The 22,472-nt window shown below is 33.1% G+C and overlaps 1 protein-coding gene and 1 long non-coding RNA gene across 2 annotated transcripts; one reads left to right on the top strand and one right to left on the bottom strand.

Annotated features, from left to right (window-relative positions):
• Positions 1-236: 236 nt before the first annotated feature.
• On the bottom strand, positions 237-5,987 carry LOC129873266 (cytochrome c6, chloroplastic). The gene is made up of 6 exons (XM_055948323.1): positions 5,839-5,987; positions 5,638-5,755; positions 1,772-1,869; positions 1,660-1,691; positions 776-839; positions 237-696 (listed from the first exon to the last, which is right to left on the bottom strand). The coding sequence occupies exons 1-6, from the start codon at positions 5,902-5,904 to the stop codon at positions 556-558; spliced, it is 519 nt and encodes a 172-aa protein (XP_055804298.1). The 5' UTR covers positions 5,905-5,987; the 3' UTR covers positions 237-555.
• Positions 5,988-12,843: 6,856 nt separating this feature from the next.
• Positions 12,844-14,249, top strand: LOC129874478 (uncharacterized). Its single transcript, XR_008762904.1, has 2 exons — positions 12,844-13,001; positions 13,958-14,249. It is a non-coding gene; the product is annotated as an uncharacterized LOC129874478 (long non-coding RNA).
• Positions 14,250-22,472: the final 8,223 nt, after the last annotated feature.

The raw sequence follows: 22,472 nt of genomic DNA on the forward strand, positions 1-22,472 counted from the left end.
TGAAAAGCTTAAACAAGAGTAACATGATTTCCAACAAGAAGATAACCTTTTGTCAGCCTTGGGGGGGGGGGGGGGGGGGGGGAGGGGGAAGGTGATGAAAAGTAGTACAAGAAAAATTATAGTTTAACAGATCATCTAATTATCAAGAAGTTTTAAATTCAAAATCCAGCACAAGGAACATTTTAAGTGCAAAATGTAGAATTTCTGTTACACTTTTTGTCCCGGGAGCAAGCATATAGTTAAACTATAGTTTTCATAAATAAAAAAAAGTTTAGAATAACAGATGCATGTGGGCATGTGCTCTAGCAGGTCCAGCATGTGGTATATCTAAGACTAGTAGAAACTATTGTTGGGAAGAAACAAGTTCAACTTTACACAGAACAAGTGAAGCTATCCTTCATGCCATCAACAGGCAACTCTACTGAGGTGGCGACTATTTTCATCTGAATCTCATTTGAAAAACATCGAATGGGACGGGGAGATGAAAATACAAAGGAATTGAGAAACATGATATACACATTTTGAACAATTGTGAAGTACTACTAATAGTTATTTTCAATCTCCACTGTTTTCTATTTTAGGCCAACCTTGATCAGCTTGAGACTTCACAAACTCCGATAAGAGTTTAATTTCATCGTCTTGTAATCGAGGACCAAACGTGCATTGACCCCTCGGTGTACAATTCTGACCAAACCCCTGTAAATCCAGACAGCACATTAAGGTCCACAACTTAGCAGCATAAGTACAAGCAAGGTTCTGAACAATCTGAACTTACTGGCATTCTCCCTTTGCCAGAGTAACTGATGCGATAGATCTCCTCTTCCGTGTCAACTCCATTTCTATACAGAAGAGGTGATAGTTAAAAGTTGGCCATGTTGTTTTGGCATAATGATATGACAAATTGCATTTCAACTATGCATAAGAAAAAATGATGATGAATAGAAAATGATAGACAGCAAGACCATAAGATTTCAAAAGTTGAGATGAAATAACCTATTGTCTGTATAGATTTGGTCTAATCAAACTATGTGAATGTCAATTAATTAAATTAACAATTCAATGGAACAACATATTATAGTTTTACTCTTAGCTGGCGTATGTAATAGGAAAATTAGCTTGCTGCACATTCTATCGTTCTACTTGTTTTAAAAATTTATATTCACTTTACCTTTTATCCATATGTTTTCCTCACAAGAATTGATACGTCCAACGAATTCTTATGTTCAGAAAATTTGACCTGCTAAGTTCTATAAGGGAAAGGGGAAGGGGGAGAATTCATCTTCAGTCAACAAAGAGCCTTTTTGAAAGGAAACAAAAAGAGACTTTCATTTAGAGACAGGAAAAGGTTAATGGTATTAGATCACTCTTCATTAAAACAGAGGAAATAGCATATGGACTATTTACATTCTGAACTTCAGGTTGCTGTGAATATCTTTTAAGCTTAACTCACCATCTCCCCTTCCCCGTACGGGAAGTTAAACCAAACATCTGAAAAAGTCAAATACGGTAATATTTTTACTGGAGTGTAAATATTTAAGCACTTTTTCTTTGAACTTCTGGTTTCCATTGAGATACGCAAAGTTCTAAGGAACTGTGACATGCTAAAAGAAGTTACAAGCAAAACTAAAATCATCTGGATGGATTTAAAGTTTTTTTTACCTCTGTAGATCCTTCAAGAAGAGTGTTGCACCCTAGCATGACAAAGGGAAGATAATTAAGGTGAGCTGGAAATTTCGATGACTACTGGAATCACAAGGTAGGTAAGACTCACAGGCTGGATTAAATTTCCACCTGCATAATGACATCCAATGCAAGCTCGATTAAACAAAGCAGCTCCCTTTTGTACATCTACTGTTTGTCCAACTGAGACTGCAAACAAAAGTACAATAAAATAAAATATAGGGTCGAAAAGAAATGAAGAAAGAGGTAAAGGATGATGAAGAAACAGGATAAGGATGGATTTTGTTTCAAGATTAAACGGGCCTAGTACTGAATATCAACTGCAAACAATTGACATCAAGGAATTTCTTCTTGCAACCTACATCATATGTGGAATCATCCCTAGCTTTAAGCTTCCAGTACACTAATGTTAAAAAGGAAATACAATCATGTCACCTTCAAAAGACACATCCAGAATGTAGAGATTACTAAGACAGCCGCCGCCATAAACTTGATGAGCTAGGTTAAGGGATTTTCCCACATCACTTAATGGAGAAGGGTCTAAGATCAGTTATATAATCGATACGGAATTATAGATAAAATAAGAGGAAGACATTTCGCAACTCAAACATCTTTATACTTGTAGGAGTGCTTTTATATTTGGATTAAGAAAGGTTCTTATGTATACTTCTATTCATAGGCAGTCCGTGACCACCGATTATCAACATCTAAACAGCGGAATATTGTACCTGATCATGACCTGTCTCTTATCGTAACCTATTAGTGCACAGATGACCTGTAAAACCCTGCTTAATGGGGAATATGTCATGCAATGCCTTAAAAGGGCAGCCCGGTGCACTAAGCTCCTGCTATGCGCATGGTCCGGTGAAGGGCCCGACCACAAGGGTCTATTGTACGCAGCCTTACCTTGCATTTCTGCCAGAGGCTATTTCCAAGGCTTGAACCCGTGACCTCCTGGTCACATGACAACAACTTTACTAGTTACTCCAAGGCTTATCTTCATGTCATGAGTGCCTTAAGAATGGTAAATACTTAAGGATTTTCTGCAACTAAAAGAGGCACAGTTTCCATATATTCTTGATGAGAAGGAGAAGTTTATTAAACCTCTCCTACGTAAAGCGGAATAAGTGAGTAATTTGCCTTCTCACACCAAATGCACATTTGCTGGCTGGTAGAAGATCTGTGGAGACAAAAACTTATTTCTTAGGTAAAGTGATACATTATAATCTATTTGAAGACTGACAACCACCAAAGAATCCTCTCGATCTCTCTTTAAGAAAAAAACAACCATTACTCAACCCTATACCAAAATATATCTTACCTGTATCAATAAATCAAAAAATCCCTACTATAAAAAAGAATCTAGACCACCCTAAACAAAAATCATAATGTCGCATATACAGAGGCAAGAATCCAACTAGTGAAAAAGCTTCCAAATGAGGACAGCTGACTGCTTTTAGTCTAACACTCAGTTTTTTCTCTTTCGGTAACTGTTATGCTCCAAACTGGATCAAGGTTGTATTAACTAAACAAATACAAGACAATACTTAATAATTTGAGAAAAAGAATCTCGCAAACATTAATTACTTAGATTTTCCAAGAAAGTACCATGGTTATCCTACCCCTTTCAATGCTGTACCCACCATATTACATCCAATAATGAGGGTACAGAAGCATTAAAGAGTTTTATGCACATAATCAACCCAAAAGCACCGTCAGGTTCACCCAGTTTAACATAATTTCTTCCATTTTTAGTTCACCAGAACCTGCATAGGTTTTATGATGTAATCAGCATAGACTAAAACCTGCTTACAAGTCATCATTAATCATGACACCGTGGTTACTGTTCAGGGACTTGCTAAGGAGGGATGAGGGGCGTGAGTTAAGAGGGTGAACAGATTGCGAGTTGCACAATCAGCCAAGTCGGTTACAAGTTGGATGGAGACTGAATTGTGGTTTTAAGGCTTGGCATCACTGCCAAGGCTTTATGGGCCTTCAGGGCTTCAACACATTAGGTAACTTCTTATCTAGGTTAAGAAAGCAGGTAAAGTTATAAAATTTAGAGTATAAGCACCAGTCAAGTGCTTATAGAATCTTAAAAGTTGATGGTATTTCCCCCTATTTTCTCTAGGTAGAGAGATATGGCCAACTAGCTTAGAGTTTATGAACCAGGGAGGCTTAATACAGCGTACATATGTTGTTCATTCCATATTAATGATTCTTCTTACTTGTTATATGTAGGATTTTCATTTCCTAAATCACCTTATAAGGAAAGGGATACATTATCGCTGCAACTCTACAAGTTTTGACATTATTTTCCTATTTGTTCCACAATTTACTCTATTCCCTGATGGCAACTATACCTGAGTCTGATGAGGCATCACCAATGTCTCATTGAATGAAGAGAAGAAGACAAGGACCAAAGTATCCCCGGCCTCCTCAGAACATGAATAAACCTATTATACAGATTACACCTCTTTTTGACAACTGTAGCAACACTTGGCTGATCTGATATCCCTTCAAGTTTATCCTTATTTCATTCCAGATTGTTAATTTGCCTTTAAGCACCTTTACCAAATTGGTATATCATGTGCACATGTAATTTATCACTCAGTTCCCTCTAAACCTACTAGACATTCATACATACTCATAATTGCATAGGACTACACATATATAAACTACGTCAAAAGGGTTATTAAGGACATGTACGATGGAGTCGAGACCCCGGTTAGGACAGTGGAAGGTGACCCCAAACACTTCCCTATTGTAATGGGGTTGCACCACGAATCAACCCTTAGCCCGTTCCTGTTTGCCTTAGTGATGGAAAAATTGACACATCATATCTACGGGGAGGCCGGAGGTGCCATGGTATATGTTGTTCTCAGATGACATAGTATTGATTGACGAGGCACACAGTTGAGTCAATGATAGTCTGTAAGTTTGGACACAGACCTGAAAGTTTAAAGATTTTAGGTTATGCAGGACTAAAATAGAGTACTTGGAGTGACAAGTTCAGTCATGAGGTGGAGGTAAAAGTGAAGATCGAGGCACAAGTCATACCCAAAAGAGGAAGCTTCAAGTATTTTGGGTCCATAATCCAAGGAGACGGTGAGATTGGCGATGATGTCGCACATCATATCATAGCAGGGTGGGTGAGATGGAGGCTCACCTCCGAGGTATTGTGCGATAAGAATGTTTCATTAAGGCTTAAAGGTAAGTTCTACAGAGTGGTGGTTAAACCAACATTATCGTATAAGATAGAGTGTTGGCTAGTCACGAACGCCAACATTCAGAAGATGAAGGTAGTAAAAATGAAGATACTTGGATGAATGTGTGGTCATACTAAGAGAGATATGATTAGGAAAAAAATAATATGGGACAAGATGGGAGTGACCTCTGTAACGGATAAGATGATAGAAGCGAGCCTGAAATGATTCGGACGTGTGAAGAGAAGGAATGTAGATGTGCTAGTAATGAGGTGTGAGAAGTTGGTTGTAGCAGGAGTTAGGAGAGGTAGGTCAAGGAAAAATTGGGGGAGGTGATTAGACATGAATGGCACAACTTCAGTTGAAAAAGGACATGATCTTAAATAAGAAGTATGGAGATCGTGGATTATGATAGAGAGGATTAGTAGGTAGCTGAGTGTTATCGCTCGTTGTGTGAGAGAGGCAGGAGGCTAGCATCCTCTCCTCTTCTCCTTTTAGTATTATTATTATTTAGGTATCATATAGTTTCTTATCCTTCAATGTGTATTACTATATATTGCTTCAGTTGTTCTATAACTTGCTATTTTACTATCTTATTTTCTTACAATCCCGCTCAACTACTTTTCTTTTGAGCAAAGGATCTATCAAAAACAACATCTCTACCCGATAAAGGATTAATGGGTAAGGTTTGCCTACAATAATTTAGCATTAGCATTACATCTCATGACACTCAAAAAAACAGTAGTTTTACCTGGGGGATTAACAATGGGAGAGAGGGCTATAAGGGCAGTCATTAAAGGTGGAGCCATGCTCTTCAGCAACTTCAACTCACAAGCAAATGGCTTGTCTCCTTCATACACATTTCTCCTCTGTAAATTAACAATCAAAACTGCTTATAAATCCCAAATTACAACGGAATTCTGAAAATAAACTGCATATTTTATTATGTTACCTTTGTTGGTTTTGCCAAGGAACAGCTCTTGCCAAGGCAACTGGGTATCATACACAACACTGTCATTTTCTTTGGGCTTTGTGAAGCCTTCGTTCTTCTGATGACTCTTGAATTTTTGCTGAGATTATAGATTTGAGTAAATTTGTATATTTGGTATATAATGTTTTGAAAACTTATATTTGGTTCCTAAATGTTTTATCCATTTCAATTTCATCCTTAGTCTTCTGAATTAATAAATCCTAACCTTTTTTAGTTGCAATATATTATTTTTTTCATTTTTCTTTATTGGGGCCACCTTAGGTTTGTTTCAAACTTTGATTTTTAATGATATTTATAAGATGGTAAAATATCATAAATTATACAAAGACAAATTTCATGATCACACAAGACGCATTGAAATTCACAATTAATAGGGAAAAAGCTTGCATATGGTGAAAAAAGATTTATAGTTTGATTCATTTATATTATTATCATTTATAAGTGTCTATTTATGCAATTATTTTTTAATAAAAAACCCATTCAATTTTGTAAAATTATTTTGTCCACGTGGCCATAATGATTCAACTAAGTCATTAGTTAAATAATTTTTTAAAGAAAAAATACTCAAATATATCATTTAATTTTGAGAAAAGACTCATTTATATCATCCGTTAAAAATTTAGCTCTACATCTGCAATACAAAACACTTGTAGGCCTTGTTATGATGCTTTGGTGAGCCATTCTACTTGTTGGTGGGTGTTACCTTTTTCAAAAAAGATTTTTTAGAGATCAATTGAGAAATGAATTGGCGAGGAATTTGAAAAAATGTCCATCAAAATATATAGAATTAGAACTTTCAATAAAATGGTAACAATGCTTTCATGAGTAAGGTAAAAAGTTATATATATTGATTATGATTAAGGGGTAATTCTTGATATTTCTTAGATCAACAACTCAACTTTGACCCATTTTGAATTTTCCAAACCCCAAATGCAATATTTTTGTGCTTTCTCTTGTTTTTTTTCCTCTTTTGCTTATTAGATTCATTAATTCAAATATTAGAATATGACATCCGATTTTTTGCTTTATTCAAATTTAGTATTTTTTTTTGAAAGTAAGTTTAGTTTTACATAATCTATACATCTAGCTAGTAACCATACTATCATCTCTATTTATTTATTTTTTTAACAAGAAAATCGTTGAACTTCAATAATTTTTTATACTTATCCCCTAAGAGCATGAATCCAAATGGGACTATAGAACAATCAATCTAAATAAGCAAATGAACAAATGCATGCAAAAATAATCTAGATAAGTACATGCATTTGTCTTTAGAAGATATAAATTGAATTTTGTATCTCATTTATGATTTGTGAGTACTTATTCTTATAAGTTGAATAAAACAATTGTTTTTATTCGCCTAAAATTAAGTCATTTAATTCAAGGGTATGTTTGATCGATTTTCCTAGATTTAATAACTTGATTTGTTGACTAGGATTCACTGGATCTTGTTGTTTTCAATATTGTAGACACATAATTTTTATCTTCTCTCATTTATTTTTAATACTATTTTAGTAAAGTTATTTTTGGAATTAATCTTGTTATTTTAACTTTCATTTTTGTTTTAACAGGTTTTATTTGAAAGGTCGTATATTTAGGATATAGATTTATTTTTTATTTCTTTGAAAGAAGAGAAAATTCACAAAATATTCTTCTTTTTAATTAGTATTTTGTTGATGATATTTTATTTCTCTTATTCAAGAATTAACTAGTAGTATTTTCCTGATTTTTGACTTTTTTTGTTTACTCTTTTTATTTTTTAAAAATAAAATAAAAAGAGAGCCAATGATCTTTTGTTGCTTGGTGAAGATTCCATCATATCCACGTGTAACAAATTTTCTTGGTCATTACTCATTACTCTACACTCTCACATTACACAAACTTGGTAGACCCCACACATAACATATTTTTCCTTCATATTCCTCTACACACACTTACATTTATTTTTCTTCACTGTCCTTAAAATGACAAAAAGGACTCCATTCCCTATAACAAATACTCATCTGAGATAGAGGAAGAGCAAGATACACTGTTGGAACTTTTCGTTCAACTCTCATGTAAGTCCACTATATATAGTCATCAGAGCTTTACTACAGTCCATAGTCATAGCCCATAAATTGAGCAATATCCTATGATTCTTTGTTGCTAATTAATAGCTTTAGTAGCTAGATTCCCTTTTTGGAACTTAAGATTTCACTATGATAGAATTGTGTTGGAGTTAGGGTACTTTTGAAGTTCGGGTTGAAATTAACCAAAATTTATAAACAGAATGGTTCTTCATTAGATTAAGGTATAAAATTTTTTTTTTTAAAAGAGTGGATTGTTTAAAGGGATTAAGAAGTCAACTCATTATAGACGGTAGGTTTAATTTTATAGTCTTTTACAAATTTATGTTTAGTTTTATGTCCTTTTTTATAAGAGATTTTTATTTTTTCACATAAGATATCTGAAAAGATTACTTTTAATTTGTAAGTTATTTCAAAACAATAATAATACTAATAATATTGATAAGAGAACTAGACAACACTCAACTTATGTAACGACCCGAATCATCATTAATTAATATTAGAAGAAATCGCAAGAAAATATACTCGACTGGGTCCCACCAAACCACTAGAGTGGGATGGTCCCGCCTTAACGGCACCGCCAGAGCGGAAATGTGGCCGCTAGAGCGGGAGGATGTGGGTCAGAACTTAAGTTGCGATTTTCTTATTTTCCCCACTTCTTCCAAGGATAAGTTAGAGTCGAGGATTATTGCAAAAACCCTCCAAAAGGCTTCTCTTGACTACGAAAGAAGAGGGGAAGGAATCTCGGCATTGGAAGGCTTTCAACCGGTAGAATTCAGTCTGTCCTTGCCCGTAGAACATCTGGAACCAAGTGTTTCAGCAACATTATATCTCTATAGTTGCTTGGCAGCTAGGTAGGCTAGATTTCTCTAATTGACTAGTTGTAAATCTGTTCCCACGCATTCTACATTGTAGTTGACAGGAGATTTCATGTCTAGGCCTTCGGACACGGAATTTGGATGGCTGAATGTATTGTTATTGTTGTTTAAGGTAGGAATGTACCATGTGGGTATGATTATCATGTGACTAGTAATGATAGTCTAGTTCAGGGTTGATAATTGTAATACTGCTTGTTGATATGATTGATGATCTTTGTAAAGATTAAGGTGAAGGAAATTGTCGGGTTAGAGTGAGATCCTAAGGCTTGTGTTAGTCAAAAGGGGGAGGGGGTCCATATCAATATAGGAGACATATACATAGATTTACATATGTGAGTTCATATTGATGGTTCTATGTGAAATATCCAAGTAATGTGAATTATGAAATAAATGATGAATGTGAATGACTTATTTGATAGTCTCTTGCCATAAACCTATTTGATTACCTGTGGCTAGAGCTGTACAGGACAAATCGATAAACCGCACCAAATTGACAAATCGAACCAAATCGGAAAAAAAACCCGACTAGTGGTTTGGTTTGACTTGGTTTGGTGTTTGAAAAAAAAACCCGACCATTATAGAGTTGGTTTGGTTTTAAGTAAAAAAAGTCAAACCGAACCCAAACCGATCCGATTATAGATATACTACTTTTAAATTATGTTATACATAAAAATATTTATTAAAATGTAATTTATAAATATTTTTTAAAATGTTTTCATAATTTTTGTTTTCTTTCTTACATTTAGATTTGGATTTGAGTAGCCCATCTAAATAATATACAAAAAAAACTTATCTTATAAAGTTATATTATAAAGTTAAAACTTCAAACAGTGTTGTGCCTCCATCTTATATGTTGATATTTTGTACTAGCACTCTTTTTAAGAAGCACTTCTCTGTGCTTTTTATTTGATACTATGAGAAACCCGAAAAATCCGAAAAACCCCCCAAAACCCGATAAACCCGAAAACCCCGAGAAAAATTGATATCGAAAAACCCGACTTTTATTGGTTTGGTTTGGTTTATAGATTTAATAACCCGACACAAATGATTTGGTTTGGTTTGTAAAAAATCCGAATCAACCCGGTTCATGTACACCCCTACCTGTGGCCGTAGATTATGGTTTAGTCTATGTTATAGAGAGACTGTTAATAGTATTCGAGTAATGTGCTGATGTCTACCATGCATTTAATGGTTGTGGTTGAGTGATTGATATGTTGTTGTGATCGGTTTACAATTTCAAGATCGTGAAATCTATAATCTTGAACTTGCTCTACTAAAAGTGATGCCTTGGATAAAGAAGGCTTAATGAAGTATTGTAGATGAAGGAAAAGATAGAACGAAACCAATGAAATGACTGATTGTGAACAACTGTATGCAATGAACCTGTTACTTGATTGTGCAAGTATGTGAACTATTCACTGTGGATTGTGATTGTGAATGTGATTGTGATATTGGATCGAGTGTCATATTTCAACACTTATATTGGATCAGATGTCACGTTCTGACACATATATTGTATTGAATGCCATATTCCGACACATATATAGGATTGAGTGTCACGTTCCAACACATATATTGGATCGGATGTCACATTCTGACACATATATAGTTTGGGTATGGGTTCCATGAGAGAACCATTGTGTGACTATCATCTGTGAATTGATCTTGACATGTGAGTGATGATAGAGAAACTGACCCAATTATAATTGAGCATGTCCATCTTATTTAATAATTGATATAAAAGGACCAAAGGTCCAAGTGTTGCCATGTTGACTGTTGTAACTGAGATTTACCTTGTGAAACTATTTATTGCTCTTGAAATGATAAATTGATAATATGTTCATGTATATGCCTGTTCAGATTATGTTATAGGTGCTAGATGCATCCGCACAGTAGGTATGAGGTTATGGATAAACAAGTGGGAAGCAATCAATGCCTTTGTTAAGGGAGATTAATGACTTAAAGTCAGGTATTGTATATGTCCTATGGGCACATGAGTTAAAAAGGGGATTGAGAGGTTATTCGAAGTTCTTGTCTCTGGGCAGGCCACCTTGGCGGAAGAAATTCCGCTGTAGCGAGGCCGCCAGAGCGGGATAGGTCCCGCTGTGGCAGACTAGTATGGTTATGGGAAGGGCCTTAGTTCACCAAATGTTTTCCTCTTCCAAGTGAGATGTTAATTATCCTAAGTCCATATGATGGTGTGAAACTAAATATAGTAGACGGGTCAAACAGAGTTAGTGCTGACCCGTAGTTGGAAACTTCTCTATGTCATAGAAGGGCTAGGCAATGCTTTGTATTAGAGTTGGCAGCGGACCAACTAGAAGGGATGAAAGTTAGGCTTGAACGACTATAATGAGGTTAATGGGAATGATTAGAGTTTTGCATAAAGTTGGAGGTGAATCTCTTAAGAGTATGATTTTTTTTTGTTGATTCCTTTATATTATGCGGTGGGTATTAGGTTGATCAATGATGCATATCAGTATGTGTTGTTTGTACTGATACTACTCTTGCTATGCCACTTGGCATAGTTTGATTGCAGGGTCAGTGATGTGTAACACCCCTTAAAATGTTATTGATTCATGGATCCTTTCATTCATGAAGTCCAAATAAATTATCAAAAAAACTATTTAATTCAAGTATGAAACTTTATGGATTTTCATATCATGATTCTAATTGCATAGATTATTAAATATTTGAAGTTTAATCACCTATCTTATGTTAGTTTATGTTGTCTCTCAAATGCATTATTTTTTTTTTTTGATTTATGAAAGGTCCTTATATGAAGACATAAAAATGTTTTAAAGTATTTTGATTATATTATGATCTCTCATGCCTAAAGTATTTTGATCATAATTATTTCTCTCATTACTAAATTATTTTGATTATATTATGATCTCTCATGCCTAAAAATATTTTTATCATATTATGATCTCTCATTACTAAAGTATTTTGATCATAATTATGTTCTCTAATGACTAAAGTATTTTGATTTTATTATGATCTCTCATGTCTAAAGTATTTTGATCATAATTATTTCTCTCATTACTAAAGTATTTTGATTATATTATGATCTCTCATGCCTAAAAATATTTTTATCATATTATGATCTCTCATTACTAAAGTATTTTGATCATAATTATGTTCTCTAATGACTAAAGTATTTTGATTTTATTATGATCTCTCATGTCTAAAGTATTTTGATCATAATTATTTCTCTCATGACTAAAGTATTTTGATTATATTATGTTCTCTCATGACTAAAGAATTTTGATCATGTTCTAAAGTATTTTGATCATATTCTAAAAGTATTTTGATCATGTTCTCTCATGACTAAAGTATTTTTATCATATTCTAAAGTATTTTGATCATGTTCTAAAAGTATTTTGATCATGTTCTCTCATGCCTAAAGTATTTTTATCATAGTCTAAAGTATTTTGATCATATTCTAAAAGTATTTTGATCATGTTCTCTCATGCCTAAAGTAATTTGGGCATAACTTTTCATAGGATGGTCCAAATTAGGTGATTCAAATTTCTGAGTAACCACAACATCATTACCTACAACTTTCATGAAGAACACATCTTAAGATTAGGAGTTTAAGTAGATCAAATAAATTGATCTTTGCAAGACATAGTGCTGTGACGAAATGGAGTGTTTGTAGAATAAAATTCATATCTCGATGTAGAATGCTCCAAATCGGATGATTCTTGAACTAACTGAAACTAGACTTCTATATCTACAATTCTTATGAATACACCAAATCCTAATAAGGAATTTATCTTATTCAAACGCAGCTTCGAAAATGAATATTCCGTTAAAAGATATTTCATCTCACCTACCATACAAAGATCTAGAACCATTTGACATCATCCATGACATCAAAATTCTTCATTGAATTTTTAAGATCATCCTTTATGATTATGTTTATTTATTGTTAGGTCCCTCCTCCACACCTATAAATACCCACCTTATTTCCTCATTTTATTCACCAAGCTTTCTTAAGCAACTCTTCTCTTTATATACTTCTTTACTCCTTCTCAAATATAGTTTTAGTTTTAGTAGTATAAAAATACTACTCTGGTGATTCTTATACTCCGGGTAGTACACAAAACAAACCGGCGAGAAGAAAAGGCTAGGGGTCCAAGAGTGTTCCAATTCGAAGTAAAGCTTCCGATTTAAGGTATGTAAGGCTTTCATAGCATTGGATTGAGTTCGTCCATGCGCCCAATATTTAAATTCATTATAATTGAGTTATAGTTGAGTTTTATCCAAATCTTAAATTCTAAATAAATTAATTCTTCTTCTATTGAGTTTGATATATTTATGCATTAATATTATTATTGTTATCTCTCATATTATTGGAATTATTATTCATGGCTACTTTCCCATGAATCCTAATTGATTTGATGTTCATGAATATTTTTATACATGTTTTGAGTAAAAATGTTGGCTTTTTATTATTTTCATTGATAAAAAGAAAGTTATATGAATTAATACTATATATGTATTTTATTGAGTTTTGAAAGAGCAAAAGAGTTGAGTTTGAATGAATTTGAGCAAATGATATTTTGAGCAAGATGTTTTGATGAGATGTAAATGATGTTTTTGGAAGTATAATGATTGATGAACATAAAATGAGATGAGTTTGATGATTTAAATTAAAGTCCAATGAGACTAGATGATGAATTTAATATGAGTACATATTTTGGGAGTAGTATTGAGCACCGAGTTGGGTAAGATTTTAATTGACTCAAACCCCAGAACTACGTAGCCAGCGTAGGATGGAGGCTATGCCTCTTAAGTCCCAAAAAGAGGACTTTGATGAGTGGATCCAAGATGGTGATGTCCTTTACCCTGGCAAGGTATTGGATGGATGTGGCAACGACATCGCTTCGTTGTATCATCGCTAGCTCATAAGTGATGGTTGTCGGTTAGAGAAACTCCCAACTGAGTAAGCATTGCTTATTACTATTATTTTTATTATTATACTTTAAACTTGCATTACATATTGATGTTGAGATGATGTTGAGTTCTGAGCTGAGTTTTCTTGATATCTGTCCTTACCTTCCTGCCATTTTACATACTCGTACATTCCACGTACTGACGTCATTCGACCTGCATCGTTTTATGATGCAGATACAAGTGTTAGAGATCCTCAATAGGCGCATCGTTGAAGATCATTTCTTTTTGGCTATTTGGTGAGTCCTTCTTGTATTCGAAGGAACTCCTTATCCTTTTATTATTGTTGAGTGTGATGTTTCTTTTGAGGTAGACATGGACATGTCATTGGCACCATCTAAGAGTATTAGAGGCTTTATAGACAGAGTTTGATGATGTAATCCGAGTAGTTCTCCTTAGAAACTACTTCTTCTAAGAATTATCATTTTTTTTCTTTTAATATTGATGATGACAAGCCCACATTAGTATTCTTAAGTCTTCCGTTGATGAACAAATGAGTAATGAGACCAAGTGGTTCTCTCAGAAGCCAGAGATGGTTTCTGAGTGCCGGCCACGCCTAGGGTACCCTCTCGGGGCGTGACATGATGTTTCTTAGGTGAAGACGAAGATGATTCTCCAATAGCTTCTACTCTCCCTTCCTTATGGGTGGAGCTGTGTCATTACTTTATTTATACTCTATATTTTTAGAAGCTCTTGTAGTTGTTTAAACTAGTATCCTTGGGGGAATTAGTATGTTTCTAGTAATAAAATTTAGAGTTTTAAAATTTTCAATTATGGTGTGTTCTTGACTTTTTAGGCTGGTATTTGACAATTATTAAACTTCTGCATGTTATTTCTGTAAGGGTTCTCCTATCTAAGTGTTATAGTAGGTATTCACACGGTCTGATGGGTTGGATCGTGACAACTCAATAGGAAGTTGATCCTTTACTTATTGATGAATATGGACCAATAACTTTATTAGATGCAAAACATGATATTGAATCTTATCCCATATTGAGTAATGATTGAGCATGCATGGCAATTATGTAACTTCATGAACTTGCAAAAAAATAATAATGTAGACTATTCATCAAGATTTATCAACTTTGTGCGTAATTTTTCAAGTTGTCCACCATCCCTAGTTTCAATAATTTTATACTTATAATTAATAATAAGAAGTCTACTATGAACTTGATTAAATCATGAAAAATAGCTATGCTACAAAAAGATCGAAATTTAATTATTTCTCCAAGTCCACCATGAATTTGATATCAAGACTGTGGAGATATATGAAAGGTCTATTTGCAATTTCGTAAAGCAATGGTAAGATAATATTAACATGTATAGATCAAATGTTAGGTCGCTTTTGTTCACAAAATCATCAAATATAAATAAATAAATAAATAGAACAAAATAGAGGGAAAGAGATGTAGTGAAACTAAAGAAATAATATTCAAAGAGTAATTTCAAAATTATGTATGAAAGAGAAGAGGGAATACAAAAATCAAAGGAGGAATAGTGATCCAGAAATCATGAAGCAAATAAAGTATGTTCAATGTTATCTTTCGTGGAAAAGATGAGATTTTGAAATGTTTATCCTTTCTCAAGCCAGACATGAAGATATCTACTAATTGTTTCCACAAGCTAAGAATTAAGATAACTTTCCTTTTTGCTAAAAGAAGAGACAAGTACCAATGAAAAATACTCTTTCGAACATTATGGTATAAAAAATACTGAAAATTCAACAGAGGAAAAAGTGAGACATTGCACAATACTTAATACTAGTTTTGGATCCCGGATGAAAAGTTAGGCAATAATAGACATGAATTTGAGGAGGGATATAAAAGTATAAATAAATAAATTAGGGGTTTTCCTCTTTATTCACCTCTTTCATATCACCACAACTGATCATGATAATGATGTCACGCCCCGGGAGGGTACCCTAGACGTGGCCGGCACTCGAAAATTATTTTTGGCCTTCAAGCGAACCACTTGGTCTAATCACACTTTCATTCAGTTACACTCTATTAGCGGAAGACTCAAATCATAAGAATACTATTCATAATAAGGCCAAAGTCCAACCACATCTCCATTCAACAACTAAAAAAAATAAAACTAGTCACAACGAAACAATTCAGCATCACCCACACTGTAGTCTATGAAGCCTCTATCAATAATATAAGAGGTGCCAATGACAAATTCATGGCTACCACAAATCAAAATAAAGAAAAACTAACTCAAAGCTGAAAAGATAACTGCGGTATCCTCCGAAAACAAGGAGGACTCACCAGCTAGCTGGAAGTGAATAGATCTTCAACGATGCGCCTGTTGATGATCTCTAGTACCTGTCTCTGCATCATGAAACGATGCAGGCCAAATGGCGTCAGTACGTGGAATGTACGAGTATGTAAAATGGCCGAATGAAACATACATCAAGGTGGGATCAAATCAACTCAGAATCTTAACTCAGAAGAAGGTACAACTCAATCAAGATGTTTTGAGTCTAAACAAAATATAATTTAGACAGGACCAATCATATACAATCCAGCCCAATCCATCCCAATCCGACTCAGAGTACTATCAAGACCTATATGAGAGTTTCTCTTATCCGACAACCATCACTTATGAGCCAGTGATAGTACAACAAGCCGACGTTGTTACCACGTCCGTTCATACCTTGCCAGGGTACGAACGAATCAACAAATCATAAATTCATAACCAATCAAGTCCTATTATATCAGGACAGTAATTTGGAAAACATCTGACTTTAACGGTCCAATTCCTTCCTACGTTTGGCGACGTAGTTATTGGATTCGAGTTATTACTTATTCTTACCCAATTCGGTGCTCGATACTCCTCCCAAGACTCAATGCTCATAAAATTCTATCCAATCAATTCAATCTAATCATATCGACCAGCCTCGTTTGGACCTCTGTCAATTCATCAATTCTATCCCAAATCAAGCCTCTTGACCAATCATATTATCCAATCAACCCCAATCTTATATATATATATATATATATATATATATTTTTTTTTTTTGTTTTAGGTATGTAAAAGACAATGGCCTAGTCTTATCTCTTTTTTTATTTTTTAGGAAACCTCAAGAATATTGCTTACTTTACTTTCTCTCATTACCTTTGACTAAAAAGAATGTCTTTCTATAGAGTTCTTTTGCCAAACATTATTATTTAATAACTATCCAAGTTGTCCCAAACCAAACCAAACACTTCACGTAAAATTAGGAAATAAATGATAAAGTTAGCTTTTTCTATATTATTAGAATATATCAAAGTGGAAGTATTATATGAATATACTAATAGGAATATAACTTTTTCTTAAATATAATTTAATTTTATGATGCTAATGGAATTCCATTGAGGCATCAACTCACAGAAATTGGATTCATGCTAACTAAAAGGTTAATCAAATATTGTCCCCATCTTATTTCTAGCAATTTAGATCTGTGAAGGTGTTAAACTAATGAAAACATCCTAACCAACATTTTAGTATTCTTTCTTTGTTCCATCATTTGGTAGTTGAATTAAACTGTAACGTACCAACGTATTTCAAGTTACTGCAAGTTAATTATCTATTGTTAATATAACAAAATATGTTTAACAACTCATATCAATCAACTCTTAGACATACCAAAATATGTATAACAACTCATATCAATCAACTCTTAGACATAACAAAATGTGTATAACAACTCATATCAATCAACTCTTAGACATAACAAAATATGTATAACAACTCATATCAATCAACTCATATCAAATATGAAACATTTATCAATTTCTCAACTTATCAATATCAACATAACAAAATCAAGTTAATAGATGTATGAACTCATTAGGACATAATTCTATCAAGAAAACCCAATTCTTATGAAAATTCAATCTCAAATAAGATGTAGGGAACATGGTGAATTTAATTCATGTTTTTAGTAGCCTTACATACCTTAGTGTAGATTTTGAAGAAACCTTGATGTTAGGTCTTCAAAGGGAAACTTGAATCCTTGAGTTTGAGAGGATTTTATTGGAGATAATTTGAGAGAGAAGGGGATAAAGATTTGGGTTGTTTGGAGAGGAAAAAGACTGAAATTATGATCCAAAACGCGTCCAGTTATGTATATAGATATTAGATAATTTTACCAAAATATCCCTACAAAATCTGGAAAATCGGCCAAAATTTGCTGCAGGTCTTCTCTGTTCGATCAAGCATAACTTTTGAATCCGAACTCGGAAAAATACAATCTTGGTGGCGTTGGAAAGAAGACTCAAAGACCTTTAATTTGATAGGTTATGGGACACGCAGTTCGTTATATTTTAGGAGATATGGTCATTTGAAGTTGACCCTTATACTAACTCATTCGGAAACTTAGCCGAAAGGAATTCTTTGGACTTGGCTTGATTATTTTTTTTGGGATTCCTTATGACCCTAAATCACATATAATATTTTAAATACTTATGAATCAATCATAGATCATATATACAAATTGAAGCCTTCGAGTTCGATCTTATACGTACATGAAGAATGGTTCGAATCTTAGTGGAAAAAAAAATTGGGGTGTTACAAATGATCATAGGACATATCGATCTAACCAAAATATTGAAACTAAAGAAGGAAAAATATAAATTGTTTAAGCGATGAAGGAATTACAAAGATGGAGCAAATCCATGTATGTTTAAATTATTGAGTGAACCTATTCCTTAGCCTTATTAAGAAGAAGCATAATGGCTCTTTCCTCCTCTTTAGTAAGATGACTCCTTAGCCTAGTTAGAGTCTTTATATCACGAAGCCTCAGATTATTTATCTGTTGTTGATGATGAATTGATGAGTCAATAATTGAACCTTGTTGGTGTTGATAATCGAAAAATGGAACAAGCACTTCTCTTTGGTGGGTTCCTTTAACCCAACCATCCTTGTAGTGAACCTTTGTATGACCTGCTATATCATGTTATTAGTATTCAACTAAGCACATGTGCGACACTTGATAACTCACTCACGTTTTTACATAATTTGCTAGGGGAATGATAAAAAAATACAAGAGAATTGCAAGGGAGATTTATATTGGAGAGAATTTGAATTATTTGCTTGATGCCTTTACTGATGAGTGCCTCTCTATTTATACTACTCACCTAGGACTAATATACAAATAATAATAATTATATAAGTCTCTACATATTTACAGATAAGTCTCTTGTCTTAAATACTCTACAAGCCTAGAATATTTCAAGGACCTTCCATGTAAATATATGATATTCTATGATCTACCACGAGATTTTCTTACATTTCTGTAGAATCTTCCATAAGTTTTAGCATCTTTCTTATGTAAGTTTCCACTTCGAAAGCAAGAATTTTTTAGTTCAATATTTGTTGGAATTGACACTTTAGATCCAAATAGATCGCATTTTGTAAAACATGGCAAAAAGGTGAGTCAAGTGGCGCTTATGTGGCATGACGAATTGGTAGGTCATTACATTGTTTTTTCCAAATTTTGAATGTATAAGAAAATATGTTGACTGCTTTATTCTATTTCCTTATTTGGCACTGGTGCATTAATTTATTATTCTGATACGAACAAGAAATTAGGTTGATAAATCAAATTAAAGATTGAAGCTAAGTAAAGTTATCCTCATCATGATGTTTTGCTAGAACTTTGCTACACTTTGCTATACCGATATAGGTTGATACAAAAAAAAAAAAACTTTGCTAGAACTTCACTTTTCAAACAAAAAACTTTATGTGGCTAATACTAATGAGATTTTTGCCTATTTTATTTTACAGATCTTGCCCAAAATAAGCAATACACTATTAAAACAGATAGTCATTATATATATATATAATAAAATTATATAGTTGAAATTTTATTACTCTACAATACCTTTTTATTACACTAAAAATAAAGAAGATCTAATAAAATATTTTTTTAATAGATTTGACCCAGAAGAAATATAAAAGTATATATAAATAGTCATTGCATCTAAGTTAAAAATAAAAAAGAAGTACAGAAACAATCACATTTTTTCTTCATTATTCTACACTCTCACAATACACATACTCATGATGACCTGCCAGAACTCACACACAATCACATTTTTCTTTATACTCCTGCACATACACTCACATTTTTCTACCTGAAAATGACAAAAAAGGACTACATTGTCTATACCAAATACTCTCCTACTCACATTTTTCTTCATTGACCTGAAAATGACAAAATGAACTCCATTCTCTATACCAAATACTCTCCTTTGAACATCTGAGATAGAGGAAGAGCATGATACATTGTTGGGACTCTTCGTTCAGCTCTCATGTAAGTCCACCATATATAATCATCAGAGCTTTAACACAGTCCTTAGTCATAGCCCATAGATCGAGCAATATCCCATGGTTCTCTTTTACTAATTGATAGCTATAGTTGATTCCTTTTTTTGGAACTTTAAGATTTCATTTTGATTGAGTTGTGTTGGAGTACGGGTTCTTTTGGAGTTTGAATGGAAATTAACCAAAATTTATAAAGAGAAGGGTTATTCATTAGATTAAGGTATAAAAAGAAATTCTTTAAAGAGCCGGTTGTTTCAAGGTATTAATTTAACTCATTATAGACAAGAGATTTAATTTTAAAGCTCTTCATAAATTTCTTTTTAGTTTTATGTCTTTATTGTAAGAGGTTTTTTGTTTTTTCATATAAGATATCTGAAAAGATTATTTTCAATTTGTAAGTAGTTATAAAATATCATTTTCTCATATTGATTTTGAGATGACATCTATACATCCCATATTTGATCAAAGGTAGTAGCTAAAATTAGTGTTATTTTCATATCAAAATCTTGTGATATCACTTATCTCATATGTAAGAGGTGGGATTGATAGATCCCAAGTTTTGAAATCAAATGACACCTAAGAAAATTTGAGAAGGGGTATAAAACTAAAAATAAATAAATTAGGATTTTTTCTCTCTTTTCACCTCTTTTATATCACCACAACTGATCATGAATCTGGTCATAAAATATATCAATCTAACCATGAACATTGAAACTAAAGAAGAGACACAACATAAATTATTTAAACGATGAAGGAATTACAAAGATGGATCAAATCCATGTTTATTTAAATTAAAGAGTGAATTTATTCCTTAGCCTTATTAAGAAGAAGCAAAATGACTCTATCTTCCTCTTTGGTAAGACGACCCCTGAGCCTAGCTAGAGTCTTTATATCACGAAGCCTCAGATTATTCTTAGGCGGGGTCTCTACTGGTGATGAAGCCAATTGAGGAGAACTTGGTGAATCAATGTCAGATGTTGTTGTAGAAAAGATCTGTTGTTGTTGCTGAATTGATGAGTCAATAGTTAAACCTTGTTGTTGTTGATAAGCCGAAAATGGGACAAACACTTTTCTTTGGTGGGTTCCTTTAACCCAACCATCCTTGTAGTGAACCTTTGTATGGCCTGCAATAGCTTGGCTAGAAGAAAATAATTGGTTACAAATGATGCATTGATACTTCCACACACCATGGTTCTCATTTTTTTCCTCCATTTTTGTCACTCAAGAAGAGGAGGGGGAGGAGGAGGAGGAAGAGGGGGGTATGAGAGGCGGAGGATGAAGATGGGGAGGAGTTGGAGTGGGGTTTGGAGACAATTGAGCCAAGTAATGTATATATAACTGATGATTGTCCCTCTATTTATACTACTCACCTAGGGTTAATATATAAATAATAATTATTATATAAGTCCCTACATATTTATAAATGCGTCCCTCGTCTAAAACATGCTACAAACCTAGAATGTTCGAAGGACCTTTCATGCAAATATATGGTATTCTATGATCTACCACGCAAAATTTTTACATTTTTCTAGAATCTTCTACAAGTGAGAGCATCTTTCTTAGGTAATCTTCCACGTGGAAAAATGTTGAGCCAAGTGGAGCTTATATGGCATGATGACATGGTAAGTCATTACATTATTTTTAAATTTTGAATGTAGTAGAAAATATATTGACTGTTTTATTATACTTGTTTATTTGTACTTGTCCATTTATTTATTATTCTGATACGAACAAGAAATTATGTTGATAAATGAAAGATTGAAGCTAAGTAAATTTTAGTCCTCATCATTGGATTTTGCTAGAACTTCTACACTTTGCTAGAACTTTGCTACATCAATATAGGTTGATACAATTTTTTTTTACTTGAACTTCACTTTTCAAACAAAAAATATTACGTAGCTAATATTAATGAAAATTTGGCAAATTTTATTTTACAGATCTTGGCCAAAATAAACAGTTTACTATTAAAACAGATAGTCATTACATTTATATAAGATATAATAAAAGTATATAGTTGAAATTTATTATTCTACAAGACCTTTTTATTTCGATAAAACTAGACGATATCTAGAGTTTTTTTTAATAGATTTAATCCAGAAGAAAAATAAAAGTATAAAATAAATAGTCATTGCATCTAAATTAGAAATAAAAAAGAATACACAATTGTAACTCCACTATTTTGATTATATCTTTTTCTAATTTGACTAAAAATAATGAAGCAAATTAGTATGTTCAATTTTATCTTTCGTGGAAAAGGTGAGATTTTGAAATGTTTAGCATTTCTCAAGTCAATATTTACTAATTGTTTCCACATGCTAAGACTTGTGATAACTTTCCTTTTTGCTAAAAGAAGAGATAAGTACCAATGAAAAATACTCTA

This window comes from Solanum dulcamara, chromosome 11 (assembly GCF_947179165.1).
Source record: "Solanum dulcamara chromosome 11, daSolDulc1.2, whole genome shotgun sequence".
Taxonomy (NCBI): domain Eukaryota; kingdom Viridiplantae; phylum Streptophyta; class Magnoliopsida; order Solanales; family Solanaceae; genus Solanum; species Solanum dulcamara.

Excerpts from the sequence above, each read along its gene's own strand:
- LOC129873266 (XM_055948323.1), bottom strand. The coding sequence starts at position 5,904 with ATGACAGTGTTGTGTATGATACCCAGTTGCCTTGGCAAGAGCTGTTCC. Across the intron at positions 5,756-5,838 it reads CCTTGGCAAAACCAACAAAG|AGGAGAAATGTGTATGAAGG; the intron begins GTAACATAATAA and ends GTTAATTTACAG. Across the intron at positions 1,870-5,637 it reads TCCCATTGTTAATCCCCCAG|TCTCAGTTGGACAAACAGTA; the intron begins GTAAAACTACTG and ends TTTTGTTTGCAG.